This window comes from Rissa tridactyla, chromosome 6 (genome assembly GCF_028500815.1).
Source record: "Rissa tridactyla isolate bRisTri1 chromosome 6, bRisTri1.patW.cur.20221130, whole genome shotgun sequence".
Taxonomy (NCBI): domain Eukaryota; kingdom Metazoa; phylum Chordata; class Aves; order Charadriiformes; family Laridae; genus Rissa; species Rissa tridactyla.
In genome coordinates this window covers 58,692,171-58,711,666 of record NC_071471.1, presented here as the reverse complement: position 1 = coordinate 58,711,666, position 19,496 = coordinate 58,692,171, and the positions used below count along the sequence as shown (strand labels likewise).

Below are 19,496 nucleotides of genomic sequence, written 5' to 3'. Positions count from 1 at the left end.
ACACTCCCAATATGAAGACAAGCAATAATCTGTGCTGGCATTGGTCTCTGTCAGTCAATATTTAGAAAAATACCCGACAAGAGTTGCCACAGCCTCAGAGATTTGTCACAGAGGTTAGCAGAGCAATCCTGTTTTCATCTAGACCTTTCTCCTTTGAGAGTCAGCCAGCTGACGGAAAACCAGCAATAGAATCACAAGCTACTGAGCAATTTATTAACTAGTAGAGCTAGTACCAAATGCTTCAAATTCAATAATCATTGATTTAGAAGGTACTTTACCTGTAAAGGACCTCAAACTAGCTTAAAAAAAAAAGTTCTTCAAATATTTTCATTCAGATCTCGTGATGCTGGAGAGTGCCCCTCAAGTATGTTATGCACTCAACCATTCCACAGGTCTCCACGTGTTCACACCACAAACTAATATTCAATCTACTGGTATAAACGAAACACAGAAAGAGCAGTGCAAGAGGACGTTTTGTAGGCACCCTGCCTCCCAGTTTTCTGGCAAGTCTCCATCTGCATTAACGATTCCCAATTGTTAATTCCATAGCCCTCCCAGCCTCGGCATCCTTTATGACTTTTACATTTTCTCATCTCAGCAGCTCCTTGTTTACATATGTTGCTGTTGCTCACCTCAGAGACTACGGAAAGAGATTTGCTTGTGAAGGAACTGCAGCTTTTCTGGAAGTTACAGCCCTTCTGCTTAGAAGTGAGACGTTATCAGATGGGTGCTCCTCAGCCATTTCAGGACAAGCAAATGAGGTTTTCTTACAAAGAGAAGGCGAAACTAACAACACAGGAAAGATATGAAGAGCCACTGGGCAGAACTCCTATGGTTACTGTTTGGTATCTTCCGCTTTTAAGTACTAAGGATTTGGAATTACCTGAGCAGCAGCTGGATTTTGCCCCCAGCAAGCCGGGGTGATGGAAGGAACACACTCTTTTGGGTTCCCACACAAAGATAATTCCCAAGATTTGACTGAGCGCTGACAAGACAAGTGTCACACTGTGTAACAGACTTGGCCCTTCAGAACGAGAGCAGGAAAAATGAGGCAGCGTATTCAACCTGCAGTACCTGACTGGAAGACGTATCTGGCTAAGCCTTGCATTAACTCTGCTGGCCAGGTGGGTGGTGCTGACTCCCCCGTTTCTCTCTTTAGTCGAAACGTCAGCTCAAATCCAAAACCACTTGGTCCATCTGTTCCCGTAAACCTGGAGAGAATGAAAAATAAAAAGTCAAGACATAATTCTTGTAACCAGAGCAGGCTTCAAGATTAGGACCATGGAAAAAGGATGAATGTTCTCCTCATAGAAAAGATAAGTTTAGAAATTCTCTTATTTCAGTCTACTCTAGCTCAAATGACATAACACTGTTAGGTTAGCTGATGTAATACAATTTAAAGATAACTATCATAGTCATGTTTTCAGTCAGAATAATGCAATCTTGGAACCACAACTTCTTTCCTTGGACCAGTGGGATTTTCAGCAACCCAAATTTGTTTTTAAAACATGATTGTAAGTTTTGTACTGATAGCTAAATGGGGATACCAGAGAAAGTGCATAACAGAAAATAATGTTATTCCACTCTTGTGAATTCAAATTTCTATACATTGGGAAGTGGGATGCAACTAAAGTACTTGGTAGTAGGTTTCTGGGTTGAGAGTGTTGAATATTTTGATGTAGAGCACACAATTTCTGCATTGTGGATGGTCAGCAGGGGAGAGGGAAACAAGAAGATGCAGGCAGAAAGTTAATAACCTGTCACATCATGCACTAATTCTTATTTTGCTCCAGTATAAGCCTGCACACATTCTCCTTGTATATCTAGGAGGACAACAGTGGGAGAGCATTGAATATGACCGCTACTGTTCAAGAAGCAGCAGTTTGGCCACTTCCCCATTTGACAGACATAGGTGCCAATTTATCTGGTTTGGTCAGATAGGGTCTACCCAGGAGGACAGTCATAATCGAAGCATCAAGGCTATAACAAAAAGGAGTAAATAAAGGATACCCCATACTGCTCTTTGGTTCAACAAAACTAGTCCTTGAGAATCCTTTTTATTTTATTTATACATACAGGAAAGTTCCAGTTCCAAGTCCCCACCAGCTAAAAATGCCACATTTGCCTGTGGAAAAAGAGAAACCCCATGGACAAAAACGTAAGCTCACAACTTGAAAGCAAGTTGGAGACATCCTTGTCCTTTTTACCACTGTCATTGTGTTCCTCGCTCATTTGCTGTGGCTGTTCCACAAAGGCAGAGGAAAGAAAGAAGGATTTACACTGAGCATAAAGACACCTCACAGAAGCTTTCATAAACCAGTAACATGCTGCAAGTTCAGATCTCCAACACCTGCAGCCATTGGCAAATTCTCTGGAGAAACTTCGCAAATATCTTGGATGCTGGTGCCTTGCTGGCATGTATGAAAGGTACAACGCACAAAGCGTTAACATTGTACTACTACTAAAAACAGTCAAGAAAGTGATGAGAGAACTTTCCATTTGAAAAATACAGCTCACCAGCAGTTTGGTGACCAGCTCCAAGTGTTGGATGGATTGTTCCCATAGCAAAGACTCTGGTTTGAAGCAGAAACACTTAACAGTGACCCTGACTAATGACATACTAAAACTGATCAAATTTAAGCATCAATGCAACTCCTTCATAATGCAGTGTAACTTTACTTGAGGATTCTTCAAGGAAAGTTTGATTGTGGTAGACTTTCAAGTATTGTAACAAAAGTAGTTAAACACACCCAAGGACAGAACTAAACTATGGGACAGCCCAAAGAGATAACAACAGCTGTGACTGAAAACAAAGAGAGCAGGCATTGGAAGTCACTCAGACATCCACAATAAGGGGGAGTAAACAATATAACAAATAAAGACTGTATTTCGTTAGTATAAAAATACACAAGCATGTCCATTTTTGTTTCCTTCCATATTATCCTCAACAAAGAATTTGAGAATTATATATTACCGAAGCAAATTCCCTATGAACAGAGCAGATAATGCATTTCAGAACGGTCAACTGGTACATATAAAACCTCTTTTAGGAAAGAAGCGTACCCTTAAGCAACAAGTCAAATAATTACATTTGGTTTTTAAACAAAGCAAGAGCTTACTGAATAACCAGACAGCCGGGGAGTGGAACCTGGCTGTGCAGCAAAACCTTTGTTCTGCAATCATGCATGCAGGTCCACCAAAAAGACTGGTACAGGGTAGCGATAGCCTTACAAATGTGAAATTGTACTTTGCACATTCAGCAACCCTGTAATGTTTTATTAGTTTCACATATCAGTTAGCAAAGGAAAAAGAGAACTATTCTTAAAGAGAGAAACAAAAATGCTTCAAAGTGAGTAGCTTTCAAGGTTTGATTCCAGGAAAAAGCATATACCATAAACCAAAATACATTATGAATGGGTCAATTTTAAGAAGGATCAGAGTTAACAAAAAGCCTTCAAGGTGATTTTTCACAGTGAAAATTTTTGGAAAGTAAGATGGCTCCATATTGAATTTTCTCCTTTCAAGGCATGTTCTGAAACAACACAGCTTTACTTCTAACATGCATTGAGCTGGCGTTTAGTAGGGTTTTGTTTTGTTTTTTTGAACTCCACAGACCTCTCTGCTTCCCAGAAGTAAGTGCTTAAGAGAAGACCACACAAGCTTTATATTGATCCATATGCAAGCCACTCAGTAACAGAGGTGTTCAGGTGAGTATCCATCAAATTTAAAGCCAGATTAGCATTTAGGAGAACGCTGCTGGTCAGCAACACATCAGTAGCTGCAAATCAGTAAAACTGACAGACAATGTTACTTACGTGGTTATTTTGTATGGTAATGAAAGAGACTTTAAAACAGAGAACTACTAATAGAAAATAAATAGAATGTAAGATAAGAAAATGAGTAGTAAGTTACTTCCCTTCTAAAATTTAAAAAAAAAGTCCCTGAAGAAAAGATGTATCTTGCAAAAAACACTCAAAATTGCAGCAGCATACAATGCCTATAATTCTCAAAGTAGCAAATATTAGAAAAATCCTATTCGTATGTAAAGATATTTATACTCAAAGATTAAAGATGTTTTTGAATAGCTAATGGCTACAGGTTGCTGAAAATACACTGCTTTGTTACAGTGAAATTTTAAATACGTGCAATTCACCTGTATTGTGCAGCTGTTCCGAAGTAACAGTCTATAAAGTAAAAGCCTTTGATCTGTTTAATTTTAGGTTGGTAATTTGTTTTTGAAGAAATTGTGACACACATGGCTTTAAAAGCTTGCAATTATTTTAGAAATCCCTTATGTTTAATTCAGAGAAGTCTTTCATAGGAAGAAATATTAATGTTCAGAATGTAATTAGCATAGTCATTTTCAGTTAGCATTTTTGCCAAAGCTTTTGCTTTTATTCTTCAAAAAAGTCTAGTATTTGAAAGTTGAATGTAGTTTCAACAGCTGCCATATAATTTCTCTCAATGAACAACGGATCATAACCCAGGACCAGAGCTGCTGGCTGAGGTTTGGAGGATGTACATGAGAATGGAGAGAGACTTGAGCTTCAGGAACTAATAAACCTATAAACCTGCCACATGCCTCTGACCCTTGATCTAACAAAAATCACAGAGAAGAATCCAGCAGTCGAGTTATGCAGCTTGGCTTCTCTTACGGGAGTCCTTTTCACTAGGGAGTGAGTGCTTACACCGGCTTCAACTCCAAAATTTGTGAGGATAAGGATACATCAGTTCGCTGGCAGAGACGCAAGTAGCAGCCACAGCCAGGAAATGCATGGGAAACAAATCTGCCTGGTAAAAAGCTCAAGACCTCCAAATACACGTGCCATATGAATGGATGATCAAGCAAACGGCTTTTCATCCCCCAAAAGGATAAAGAGGCTCCTCCCTTACATCCGGGCTGTAAGCAGCTGCTCATTCCCCCAAACCATCCTTGTCCATTTTTGTTCAAGACCTTACCAACAAGACAAAAGATATTGTAACCAAGAAACCCATCCACCGTCAGGGAGCTAATAAAGTGAGATTCCCCATAAACAAGTTAATTTATACCAAGATGTTCCATCACTTTCATGTGGAAACACTGGATTCCTAGGGCAGCCTCCTCCTTCTAGGGTACATCCCCACTGCTTGGGGGTTATCTTAGGTGGCTGCTGAGAAACAGGACAAAAAAGGATCGCACCTTGCAGGCTTGTAGATGTTCAAACTCATGCTCCTTCTCACAAGTTCCCAATTTTCACCAAACTTCCAGAAAAGTCAATCACCTTCAGCCAGCCATTGTCAACCAACAAGCTAAAAAAAATATACAGTCCCAGAAGAGACAGACTGAACAAGCCTCATTCTCCATAGAAAACTGGGTGGCGGGGTGAGGATAACCCATAGATGGACGAAGTCCTGCTAAAGCACACGGAAGCCAGGTTTGTTCATGACCTCTTCCATCAACCCCCCAGGTTCTCTGCTACCTGCACCTGGACTAACCTGCTCCCTTCCAAGCAGGCAGCAAAGCGTCCGCCGCAGGTCAGCCTGACCCCAGCTCCTGTGTCAACTGTGAAGGTAACACGTTTTTATTACACACTTTGTTCTACAGAAGCAAGATCCTGACACTATTTGGGGTTGGTTTCTTTGTGAATAAGGGAGGTGGGGACTGGGGTGGTGGTTTTGGGATAGTTTTTCTTAGTTGTGGTTGTTTGTTTTGTTGGTTGTTTTGGGTTTTTTTTAGTTTTGTTTTGGTTTATTTTTTTTAAATCTGAAGGTGACCAATTCAGACTACAGCCAATTTAGAATAAAGGCTTTGGAGCTCAGTTCAGCATCTCAACACTGGAGTGCTGTGCAGGTCATTTCTTCAGCAAAACAATTACAATGCCACAGTCCAAAATAGCCTCAGCTTTACAGTAAGACAACTATCTGAGATGGAGCATGTGCAGGAAGGAAATCTCAGAATTACTATTTTGTATCTGTGCGTGGCCCCAGGTACATAACCTGAAAGCTGCAACACAGCATTAAGTTTCTGTACTAACAGATCTGAATACTTCACATAGTTTGGTTTACGCCTTGGTTCTGCTGAACCCTGCACTTTCGAGTGCAAGCCTCTCTTAAATGCCCCTAAGAAAGAAGGAAAAAGAAAACAAATTCACTATTTTGCCCAAACACTATAAAGGTTCTAACTATAAAGAGACAGAATACATTGTATTGTGCCTGCCACTGTTTTGCCCCCCCCCAACCCAAGGGCACATCGCCTTTATAGCCGACCCAATGGCAAAGCAGCAGCTAAATTTTCACAAAAAACAAACATCGATGGAGAAATTCTTGGCTTGCTGCTTGCCCACTGGCACACATCAGATAGAACTATATTATGACTACAGCAGTAATGGAAGGTGCTGGTATCTGCCAAGTCAAATCCAACCCTATATTTAATATTAAAACCTTATTTTGTCGCATGAACAAAAATAAACCTTTTGAAAGCCAAGGTCATATATTACATGCCATTCTTTGGGTTAAAACTCCGTTTATCTGTTCAGCAAATCAGCTCGGCAGCACAGACCACATTGCAGCACTGCGCATACGCTGAAGGAGCCTGGCTCGTTCCTTTAATGAGGTAAGAGTTTCACTGATCATGATATTTAGTTCCAGCAAAAGAATCCAAAGAAATAGAGGCCCCTTTATTTACAGAGCCGTGCGGCCGGGCCCCCCGAGCCCCCCGCCACCCCGCGCTCTGCCAGGCCCCTCTCCTGAAGCCACACACAGAGAACTGAAAAGCTGCTCCCCTCTGCAGCAGAGTACCCAGGGCGTTTTTTCACATCAAATAACCCAGCTTAAGAGGATCAAAAGCCAAACTAGCCCTTTGCTTTAAAAAGCAGCTCTGAAAACCAGAGGCTTTTCAGTTTAAATCAAAGCTATTTGCCAAACCATTTTCATTCTCACTTTTGCAAGGAACAAGAGGAGGTTTGCTTCACTGCCGTGCAAAATGGCTGTATTTCTGAAATTCTGCTTTTGAAAGCTACAGAGCACTGGACAAGGAGCAGAGTGTACTAGGTGTTTATTTTTTGAGAGTTCAAGAGTATGTGTATATAAATATATTAGGTGAACCAATCCCTGAAAATGGGAGTTTACGCAGGGAAACGTTGGCCCTTCACTACGATTATTTCAGCCAGGGAACAACAAGAAAGCTCTTTCAGGGCGTTTGGGGATAGTTAGGACTGAGCTTCCAGAAGTCACAGCTCCACTCCCAGCAGCTCCAGGGAGATAAACCAGGTCTCTTCTGGGCAGTGATGGCAGGCTCACACTACTCCGCACCGACTTGTCCCAGCTTCACTTTTCAGTTCCACCACCACTACTTTTGGGCAGCCACTTCAGACGCCTTTTGCTTCAACTCCCTAATTGCATTTCCCCACACCTTCTACAAAGACAAAACTTCCTGCTCTGCTGCCGATAAGCTACTCTGATACTGTTTTGAAGGCTGCAGAAATACAGTATCACTACATTTCTAAGCCTGGCATCAGGAAGAGCTGCTATTATTTCCATCAGAAAGCAGTTTTAATTCTACTACCACCCGCAAAAAAAAGAAAAAAGAGGTGCCACAGTAATTGTCAATCCATAGCTTTCAGTACACCAGGTGTATCAGAAGTTTGATAAGGTGGTTAAACCAAGCTGATGGGCAGCGCCCACCACTCTGCTTGATGAGACCAAAGTACTCCAGGGCCCAGTTCCCATTACTGTTTTAAGACTGCATAGCTAGTAACCATCCCACGAGATTTTTCTATTAGCTAGCAAAGACACTATTAGCAACACAGAGGACTGGTGTAACCAGAAGCATCACGGTACTCAATGACTGACTTCACAGGCCCTCCCTGAGAAAAATCAAGAGGTACACCATTTCCCTTTCACTGCCCACATCTGCTTACAAAAAAAGCAACACAAAGAGTGATCTCCTGCCTAAAACCCAAGGAGAAGCCTTCAACTGGCTGTTACAGCCATTGAGTTGAACAACTTAGTGTGTCTCCATCTCCTGGGAAGGACATCAGGCAAGAGCTGATGTGCCCCAAACAAGATTATGCAGAGAGTCAGTCTTCTGAATTCAAGCTCCAGGTGTGTTACACAATGTCTTCCCACTATAACCAAATGACTCTCAGATTCCAGAGCTCCAGAAAAAAAAAAAAAAAAAAAAAAAAAAAAAGAAGTTACCCTACATTGTGCTTCCAGCATCTTGCCTAACAGGAAATGGTTGGTTTTAGTGCAGCTGTCAAACAATATAAAAGTCTCATCTGAGAGCCCCGACGGCATGCTGGGATGCTCCTGTGAAGCAATTTCATAAGAAAATAGGCATAGCAACCCCCCTACATGAAAGGCTTAAAAAGTATCCAGAAAAGTTATTTCAGCCCAAACCCACCTGCTTACTCACATACTCTCCCAGATTGCCTCCTGGCATTGAAGAAAACATCAATTTTAAAGAAAAACACATAAAAACATCTGAGAGAAGCAGGGGGTGGTTATCTGGACATCAGATGGTTATCTCTTCAGAGAGCTTGACAGGAAATTCCACGAGCTCTCGCAACCCAAACCTGCGCGCAGGGTCTTACTGGACTCCTTTCTACCTTGATTTAAGAAAAAGTTTCATGCATAAGCAGGGAAAATACAAATGCAAGAAGAACACCTGCACAAAGATTTCTGTTCATGTAAAATCAAGGTCAGAAGTGACACATGGTGCTCAAGACGTCAGCCTATGGCTATGCCCAAAGCTATTGCTTAGAGCTTGCTCTTGCAGCACATATTAAATGCGTCAGCCATCAACCAAATGGGAAAACCTTTCTAGAAACAGCAATTTAAATTGTTTTTAGAGAATTATTCCAACATCTAAATCCAAACAGATGCAGAGGCACTCACTCTGCAGTTATTTGGAGGTGGGCTTCTCAGCTTTCCAAAATACTCATGCAGGACCTGCTTAGAAAACTTACATTGAGATAGATCTAAGTAAAATCTGTGAATTGATTTGTGCTGGCCAGGATGCAAACAGAACTGTGCATCACCGAGCTACCATTCAGCAAGTGAAGTGCTGTTACACAGGAGACTTCAGTTTAAGTTTCACTCACAGGTATACAACACTGATTTCATACATTTCACTATTCAGTTTCTTCAAAACTCAGCTGGTGACAATCTTGCCCCTGAAGCCTGGAGATTCACAGTTTAGGTTGTTTTTAAAAAATTGTTTCTGTAAATAACGAATGTTGATACAACAGATAAATTGATTTTTCCTCCAAACCTTCAGACTACAGAGTCAAGACAACCTTCTTCTAACTGCAGACACAACTGTCTTATGAGAGGTAGTGTCACTTGAACTACATGATAATATGGTACAGGTTTCCAGCAGCTTTAGACACAAGCAGCATGGGAATCATTGTGTGCATTCTGTCGACACGTGACAGACTGGCCACTTTTTAGACACCTGAATCAGTCAGGAATGTGAGAAGCACTCGTCACACAAGTGTCATTAAAATGCGTCCATACCACAGTTGCCTACATCACATGAGGAAAGGCTGAGCGCTGGGTTTGTTCAGCCTTAATAAAAGAAGGTTGAAAGTGGTGGTGGTGGGGAATCTTACTGCTCAACTGCCTACTGGGAGGGCAACGGGAAGATGGAGCCAGACCCCAGATAACACACTGCAAAACGGCAAAGGTCAATTCCAGTTACATGTATCTGGAAATCTGACTATTCACACGATAGTGGTCAAACCCTGGAACAGGATCCAGGGAGGCTGCAGAAGTTGGCTCTCGGAGCAGGCATCAACTGGAAACTTCTGTAGGTCCTTTCCAACCCAAGCGACCCTATGAAGCATCATGGCCAAGAACACAAGTATGAACTCTTAGTACTGGTACCCTGTGTCCAAAACTGAGCTGGCAGGACCCACAGCTGATAATTCACAAACGCATGAGTTCAACCCATTTTGACAGAAGTGGTTACTATACTCAGCTCCTGCCCAGCCACATGGGAAACAGCTCCTGAACTATGCTCTCTCCAGCCTAGCATGTTAAAGTAAACCACCAGCAGTTTTCAGGTCACTTTAATGTGCTGGGCTGCAAGTTAAGGCAATTTAGGGGTTGGTTCTTTGAGGTTCGGCTGTCCATGAAAGTAGTAGCATCTGGAAGAAGGACAGGATCCTACTTAGCTGCTGGAGATTAATCCCTTTGAGCTCTAGAGGCTTGGAAGCGTTATTGTCTCAGTCTGGAGAGCGTCAACACAGTCATACATGTAAGGATAGTGCATGTAGATTAAGGGCAAAAGGCTGTAATGGCCCTGACGGTGCCAAAGGGATCTATCTGCTTCATTATTAACACTGTCAAGAAACTTCAGAATACTCTTAAAGTCCTAAAACAGCATCCGAGTGACCTAAGTTTGAATCCCTTGTCTGCTACAAAATTCCCATCCTCCTCAACAAGTTACTTAGGAATTGGATTCTCAGATATAAAATAACGGTATTTCTCTGCTTCAAAGCAATGTGACCCACTCATCATTTAGGAAATGCTTATATACTCCACCTATCAAGGTCACAAAAGCTGGGAAATTAACTCCACATTCTGCACAGCATGGACAAACACTGAACACGGGAAATGACTAAAACAACAAAATATGAAACAGGAGGTTGCATGGGATGTGTCACTCTCTACCCCAGCAAAAGACGTCCACATGAGGGCAGTTTGCTTTTTATTTTCTCTGTTTTATGGTGCATGGATGTAGCTATACCACTAGGTGATGGTTTGATCTCCCATTACAGTCGTAACTAAACTGACAAGACCGAACCATTTCATCTTCATGATTCCCAAAGACATACTAAAAAAAATAATTAAAAAAAATCTACGTTAAATCAAGTGACTAGAGGAGTGGACATGCTTTGCAGCTTGAAGGCTCACACATTTTTCCAGGGAGCCACCCAGGCTTCCTACCTCACAGCCAGCAGAACCCATCTCAACCCAGCTGAGGTGTCCCTGAGAGCAGGTTCTCAGCCACCACCTGCAGCACGCTGCCAGCACAGCGAGCACCGCAAGGGAAGCCGTGCTTCTTGGCACAGCCGTGAAAGCGCAGACAGCCTCTGCAATGGCCTGGGGAAGTTGCCGCAGAGTTGCATCATCTTAATGCCCGCTGAAAGGATCTGGAAAGAATAGCTAGGAGTACAATAAGGATTTACAACTGCATTCACAGAGAAAGGGGCAAGGAACTAGTGAAAAAGAAAACAACTTATCAAGACCTGTACTTTAACATTTCACTTAAGCTGTCTATTTATGCTGCACTTCAGAGCTACTTATCCTCCATTTCTACAAGGCCAGCAGAACACTAGTCTCACTTGGCCTGAGCGGGAGGTGATTCTGCCAACACAGCACGCGGTCCCTGCACCATACGGTGCATTAGGGAAGGCAACCTTTCATCTGCGCACAGATCCCATGTCACATCGGGACTGAATCCTTAGCTCTGATGCATTGGTCCTTGCACAGCCTGCAGGGAACGGTACCACATCTCCAAAACTTCACCTAAGGGCTCAGCTGCAACCTCATCAGGCAAGGGAACATAAGCAAGGGGCCGGTTCGAGCCACTGTGGCTGGGAAGGATGGTATCGCTGTGCTTGGTGAGCAGCTGGGAAAAGGGCACCGACTTTCCTTGCAGTGTCTCCTGGCTTCTTCCTAGCTCCTACTGTGGAAAGTTCTGCAGCTGCTGGGAGGAACCCATTCGCATAACAAAAGCCGCTTTCAAAAGCGGTATGGGAGGGTGGAAAGAATAAGAGAAAAACCCAAAGCCAGAAGCTACACTGACAGCTACAGTTAGGTTTTTTTCAGCACTGCCTAAAAGTCTCAAGCGAGGATCAGGGCTCCAACATGTTACGTAGGACATAAACACTGGTGTCTCCCATTAGTTTCCTGCTGGCTAAAGAACACAGGTTAAAAATTATGCAAGAAACAACTTTAGCACACCCTCAAGCGCATTTTTAGGACTCTCATAGTTTAGTTCTCAGCTGTGCAATAAATGAGCTTGAGGCATAAAAGGTATTTAGGAGCCTGAACTCCCACAGATTTCAATTGGGGTTTAGGCACCCAAGTACCCTGCTGGATCTGTGATTCAATCCCTGATCTTTCACTTCATTAGCTGTGGAAATCAAGATGATGCTTCCCTACTTGCTGAGCTGTTACACAGCCTCATTTCATTGTAAAGGGTGCACTTGAAAACATACTGAGGAGCACCATAAGAGAACTTAACCAATTAAACAGGCAGGGAAAGGCCCTTGGAGTTTGAGCTGCAATTCCAGGGAAAAGAAAGCACCAGACTGCTGGTGAAAGACTCCCAAAAGGGAAACTTGAGACAGCTGCAATGAAAAGTCTACTCTCTCTATAGATTTTTTTTTTTTTTTTTTTAAACCTGCCTTTAAGTGTTCAGCTTCTCCCGCAAGACTATTGTTCCTTTGAAGCGTTGCAAACTTTCAGAGGTAGGAATCAGAGGCTGATATTTTTGATCTATAGAAATAAACACTTTGTGAATGTTACATGGCCTCCATCCGCTGTAAGCCAAAATCCAAAAGGATAAAATAAATCTTGGCCTCTTTAAATCAAACAAAGGAGGAAAGAAAGCATCGTTCCCCCCCGCTTCCTTTCAGTGGGACCAGGCTTACCCCTAAAAATTTTAATAGTGGCAAAATAGTTTTGCATCCCAGCCAAGCCGATCGTGGAAACTACAGAACGGCTCAGCTTCTCTTACAAACAGGAGTAAAATGGGGAGAGAGACGTCAGCTTACTGCATATTTCAGTACTGCTTACTTTTTAGTGCAGTAAGCACAAACACGCTCCTCACGTCCCTGATCACTTTAGAAGGAATAACCTACCCAGTAAGAGAGTTCAGTGTACAGCTCATCACAGCTGCTCCGTTACACAAAATCCCCCATCCATCTCTGAACACTAAATTCTTTGCTTTTCTGCTTAATGTTACTCTTCTGGGTAAAAAAGAATTCAAGGCCCAGAGACATATTATTTTTGCGTAATAAAGTTATACATATGGATTCAACTTAGCTAGGAAATGTCAACTTAAGGCTTGTCTTCATGAGGAAATTTACTGTAACTAGTCTACCAGTATAATTATATTGCTGCAGTTCTACTGGTAAAATTCCCCTGTTGAGCCTTATTCATAACAACAGCCGCCTTTATGGTTTATTTTTGTCGACTATGCCAAAAAAGGCCCCTGCTCCAGAAAGGCCACAACAATTCACAGGGGAGGAGGGGAAGGAGCTACACCCGTGCAAGTAGAGCAGTAGAAAGAATAACATTATAGAAATGGCAATATTTCTCTATACTAATTATTTGCTCAAAAAAAATTAAATGCTGTAAGAAAGCTACACTGCACATCAGATATCATTGCAGGTGAGGCATGTGCCAGGTTTATGCCACATTTCATAGCTTTGGTAAAGTTCCCCAGGCCGGACACTGCTCCGCATCAGCCCTTCCGTGTGCATCCTTTTGTTCTTGCCTTCTCCCCAGCTGTTGCAGCACATTTCCCAGGCGCAGGCTCTTTCCCCCATTCCCTCCCAGGAGCAATGCCTCACAGCCCAGTCGCTGCCCCGGGGCCCTGGACAGAGCACTGACCCTCCAAAATAAAAAACAGTAAAGACCAACCCCTCTGGTTTACAGTTTGCATCTTCAGGGATGAGAAGAGATAGCTGAAAAGCAAATAACTCTCTTTGCAAAAGGGATTTTAAAACAATTGCCCTTCACTTCGGCAGTGCAAGAATGCCGAGCTATACAAAACAATGAGCCATCTGTGCACTCTTCCCTCCTTCCCTTGTCTCTACTCTCTGGGCTTAAATCAGAGCCCCCCAAGAATGGCCGAGTCTCCCTTCACCTCCGCCCACCCTGCTTACATCCTGCAAAAAACAGTTTTCTGCCCTTTTTTTTTTCCTTTTTGTTCTTAAGAGCCCTTGCAAAATCTTCCTTTAAACCTCAGCCCTTTGTCAGGTGGTATCCCATCTACCCAGCTTTGTCAAGTGATCAAAAAATGCCTCCCACCAGACGATCCTCGTTTACCATCCCTGGAGGCAGAGTGGCACTCAGGAGCCCTAGCCACCCCTTTGTCCAAGGAAGGGAATACCATCTGAATGGGAGACCACCAAAGATTTGCAGCCCTCTTTTGTTAGCCTGGTGTCACTGCCTATTGGGCCTTGATTGAAAATTGAGATGACAGTAGAGAGGCAGCTGAGTTTGGTAATTGCGATGGAGTTTCCAGATTAGGAGAGAGAAATTTGAGCTATTGGCTCAAATTTTCAAATAGAATTGGTCATTTTATTACCAGTGGTAGTTTGTAGTTATCAATTGTAACCACTGTCCCATCGAGGAACACAGACTATTCTAGTACTAGTCAGGAAGGCATGTTCCCAATGCTAAATCTGCGTTGAGGAAAAAAAGGGGATTAGTTCTGAATAACAGCATTCAGATGCATTTCTTCAAACATTCATTTTGTTAGTATCGTTATTCCAGCAAGTAAAAGGATAAAAAACGTCAACCCTCCTTTGATCTCACCGCCAGCATGGCCACACAGCTCAAAAAATGCTTTTACCTTCATGTCCCACTGAAAAAAAAAGACCACTATCTTTTAATTCTTGCTTTTTAGAACATCCTAAACAGATCTTTATCACGTAGAACAATCTTTCACTAGAAGACCCAACTTTGATCCCCAGTCGTTCCTCTTCCCGGCAGGCTGAACTTGCTGGGAGGGCAGAGCCTGCAAGCTCTCCCATGTCCTTCAGCACTAACCCAGCTGGGAGATGAGAGTAAGGAAGCCCCGTCTTGGGCCAGCTCTCTTCCCATATGCCAAGATCATAAATGTCGAAGTTCTGCTGACAAAAAGAAATCATCCAGTTTGAATACCATGCCCCCTCCTCTGCATGGCAGCAAGAGGCCCATCCTACCGGGATGCACGTGCAGATGTGCTACTGAACAGGATGAGGGGCTTGCTGTCAGTAACCCTCAGCTATAAACCTACTTCCAATCTTTTTCCTTTTTTTTATTGAAAACAGTCCTTCTTGTAAATCAAACTACTGTGCTGTAAACGTTAAACGAGTTTCCTTCAATGCTACAAAAAAAAAATATTCTGAGCCTAGCACAGTTCAAGCGTGCTCTCGTCCCTCAACCTCTGCACGCAAACAGATACACCGCAGAGAACTTCTCTCTGTAGGTGGCCTACATCTTTCACATTATTAACGGTGGTAACTACCTCCAACAAATGACATTTGGAAGCCAAGTGCACTCTGCCCGGGAGGAGGGGAAAAAGAGATTTCCCCATGGTGACCATAGCTTCAAGGGAGGTCTGCCTCCAGCAGAGAAACACAAGTCTTAGTCCTGGTGCATTGCCTTAGTCAGAGGGACACCGTCAATGGGGCATGTAAATAGGCATGACGCTTGGTTTAACTGTTTTTTGCCTGGGAGACAGGGAATTGAACCTTACATGATCACACTTGTGCATGTGCTTCTTTAAAATGTCCCAACAATTTTTGAACTCATTGGTCAAATTCAATCAAGTCCTTCTAAAGAAGAGTTGTCCCCAAATACCACATTTCTACAAAGCAGGCAGAAACAAGCAGCCAGCCCAGAAGAGAAGGATCTACAGGCACTCCCAAGAAACAAGTTTCAGTAGAAGCACAACTGTATTTCTAGACACCAGAGAATCCACAGAGCTGAAAACTGCTAAAAGTACCCTCATTTCAGGAAAAGCTCAGTCTAACTCATACCTTTATAGACCTGAAAAAAATCCAACCACAAGACAAATCCATTATAAAAACCCAGATCTTATTGTCCCCCTGCCAACTAAACCGCTCATTTCAACTCTGATGGATTCTCAAATAAGCTATCATTAAAAGGAAATACTTTTTTGTCACAGAACTCCCTAGTTCTGTGGCCTCTCCCTTCCCACTCTGTCATGAACCTTCCTCTCCCCTCTGTCTCAGAAAAAAGACCAACTTGAAAAATAAGCATTACATTTGGGGTCAATCTGTGATAGACAAACATGAGGCCTAGGAGGAAAAAGGAAGTTGAGACTATAGTGCTCATCTTGGACTCTCCCTCCTCCAAGTACGTGCTCTTGTACCTGCTTCCTAAACTGATATTCCCAATGTCCTCTTCCATGTCATTCCCTTTAGCTGGGGCAGATAGTCCACCTCCAGCAACAGTACACAAAAGAAATATTTCTTCAGTGCACTGTCTAGAGCTCAATTCCCACACATGAAGCTGTGGCAACATGAAGCAGGAAGATATGGAGACCTGGAAGAAGCTCCTCAGGGACTGTAAATCTCCAGAATTTCATTGCTGTGGTGCCTGTTCCCCACAACCGACCCATCAGTCACACCTCACAAAAGTCTGATCCAGGAGCAGAACCACTATTTCCCAATCCTCAACTTCAGGATCTGTCCCCAAAACTCAGTCACTTCTGTATTCCATGCGCTGAAATTCCTACCAAGCTGCCAGCCCTGACACAGCAGGTGTCCTTTGACTTCAGGGTTAATTGCCTAGTGAAACAAAATGAGGATGAGGGAAGCATTTGTATGTCTGTACTATTCTTCAAGAAAGTGCTCAGGTTCTTCTGCATGAAGTATGCTTCAATCCCACACTTGATACAAAGTGGACACCGTGAAAGGTGGAAGAAAACCTTGGGTTTTTGATATTTTTCCTTGAACTTCATGCTCAATTCCCACACTAAAATGATTTAATAAAATCATAGAATAGTTTGGGTTGGAAGAGACCTCAAACATCACCTAGTTCCAACCCCCCTGGCATGGACAGGGACGCCTTCCACTAGACCAGGTTGCTCAAAGCCCCATACAACTTGGCCCTGATCTTTCATCTCTCCAAGACAGCGATGCTGAACTCTATAAAAGTTGCTTCAAAATCTTATCTAAAATATGGATCCACAACTAACACCACCCCTCTCTAATTTACTGTCTTCCCAAAGGGCCTTTATTTTATTGCATTTTCATGAAAACAAAGAGGGGCAGAGTCAGTTTCCACCATTTTAAAAGCATTCACTGTCACCTTGGAGTTTGGTGTAGTATTTCAGCCGTGCTTTAGGCATGTGGCTTATAAAGCACTTAGGGACCCATTAAATACCAAAATTTAAGGCTAAAGGCTGGCAAGTTGAGGGCAGCGAGCTTTTACATTTATGAAAGGCTACAGAACTAAGAGGCCACTAAAGTGACAGCTGTCAGCACCACTCCATCCTACATTCATGCAGGCTCAAAGGAGAAGCCAGCACGCACTCAAAAGAAAGGGAGCACTCGTTCCAACTTTCAGGCTATTTTCTAAATACTCTTTTCAAACTCCTTTCATACTTGGAAAAAGCCTTCCAGAAAACATCCACCCCTCTGCAAGCCTTGCATTTGTTACCTGATCCAGTTTTGCACTCCTTTTTCTTCTTCCCAGCTCTAACAAGCATCCTTGCCCTTTTACAAGTTAAGGTCATTCAGAGGATCTATACAAGCAAGCAGAGCACAAGCTGGACTGGAGACCTTGAAAGGCTCATGCTTACCCTCACCTTTAATAGGGAGGCACCACCCACAGAGACAACACGTTATCCCGGCATGCACCGCTCCCTCCGGATCCAAATGGTAAGTAGCGCAAATCAAAAGGACCACAGCAAGTTGGAACCTGTTGTCTCTGCGGGTGGTACCCTGCATCTGTATTAGAGATGAAGGCAGCTGTAATCTCTTTGGTTTTATGCAAATGGGATGCTGCGCTTCGGCTCCTGGCTAGCTGCCAGGAAAAAAACAAAACAAAACAAAAACCACCACCCTTGTCAATATGAAGTTTGTGTAGATCAGGAAACTCAATTACTGGAATTTGCATAAAAAGCTAAACATCAAAACACAGTTGGCATGTTTCTTCTCAGAATGTGGGAAGGCCACAAATACAAATCTTATCTCTTAACCTAGCCATAATTTAAGTTTTGCTTTCTATTGTGGCTCTGAATTACAACCTTCCAATTTTAATACAAATAAGACTATTCAAGGTTTTCAGGAACTCTATTGCATCATGGTTTTCACTTTCCATGCACTTCTTAAACTGCTAACAAAAAGGGCGCGCACTCAAACTACAGGAGCAGTTAACTGGAGATTCAGCCTTGGCTTCACAACGAACTGGAGAGAGAAGTCAGTCTGGTGGAAACACACATCGCTTCCCAGCTCTCCAGACAGCCCTGCAAACCCCTGCGCCAGCACAATTCAGGGCTGGAGCACACCGTGGCACTGCAGTAGCTGAAGCTGGCTGGCATTGCCTTCCTCAGGTACCCGTTCTCCATGCAAGCAGAAGTCACCATCACGCCTGGGAACCACAGGAAGGAGGAGGTGTCCGTGCCCTGGCCATGATGACAGCCTGGCATCGGAGCATGAATCTGCAGTTGCCAGCTGAGGCACCACGTTTTGCACAGATGCATGGGGACACGTTCCCTGCTGCTGATTTTGCTGTCGGGCAGTAGCTGCCAGCAAGGGGTGGAAAAGGGATTAGGACCTGTGTCTCCTGTCCCACAGCCACACCGACCAGACACTCCCTGCCAGCGTGCTCACATGCTACACATGCACTCACTGCTGCAGGACACTGCCTTTCTTTCAGAGAGCCAGAACAGTCCAAAAAAAGGCTCTGCTTTAACCCTGCTGAATAGACTCAAGGAGTTACACATCGGTTTTGATTTTAAAGTAGATAGAGAAAGTTAAAAACAGAGAATAACTTGCAAAAACGTCTCGGAAGAATTTCTGCTGCCACTCAAGTTGTGCAACATGCTCGACTGGAGAGACTTATTTCCATGCAAGCAACTTGGCATGAAATCCCACTGAAAGGCCTGCGGTTCCCTAACGCTGTCATGACGTCATGATTTCGGATTTTTAGAGTGATCAGCCCAGCACAGCTGGTGTCATGGTTGCGATTATACCATGAAACACCGAGTGGTTTTAAATGAAAAAGGTTTCCCCATTTGAAATTCTTAGATTTCTTCCATCTTATTCCATGGACTCTTAAAACCAGACCAATTCTGTAAGCAGAGAATAGCTGATATTTAAGCAGAGCAGGAAATAGTGCTGCTTTAACTGAAAATAAATCTGTCAACAAGGAGGCACAGACTCCACTTCAGACTTTTCAGGTTCTTATTAAAAAATATAAATTAAAGTCAACATTTTCACGTTACTTGCTACATCTGTTTGCTATTCCATTATAAATAAAAATATAGGGGCCTCCAATTCGGTTTTGGTTCACCCAAAATCAAAAAGTCCTTTTCATTTAATACTGCATTATAATTGGTCTAGATCGTACTATATCACCAGAAGAGGTCCATGAGAAAAAAGCTGTCCATTACCCAAAGTCAAGCTGAGAGACGAAACTGGCCTTTGACAGTGTATTATCCTTCCCTTTCTAAAGGATGAAGGACAGAAAGGTCATGGAAGCACATCCCAAATATAGGAACCTTTCTGGCTGACACAAGCACGACCAGCTCCGCACTC

At 43.0% G+C, this 19,496-nt stretch overlaps 1 protein-coding gene across 3 annotated transcripts in view; it reads right to left on the bottom strand.

Annotated features, from left to right (window-relative positions):
* The window catches only part of SUFU (SUFU negative regulator of hedgehog signaling), a 96,646-nt gene that overhangs the window by 66,922 nt on the left and 10,228 nt on the right, over window positions 1-19,496 (bottom strand). For all 3 annotated transcript variants that reach the window (XR_008466967.1, XM_054205217.1, XM_054205219.1), the window contains exon 3: window positions 1,075-1,211. Coding sequence is in view for 2 of the 3 variants with exons in the window: in XM_054205217.1 (XP_054061192.1) it covers window positions 1,075-1,211 (137 nt within the window). In the remaining variant the exon portion in view is untranslated. The remainder of the gene's footprint in view (window positions 1-1,074; window positions 1,212-19,496) is intronic.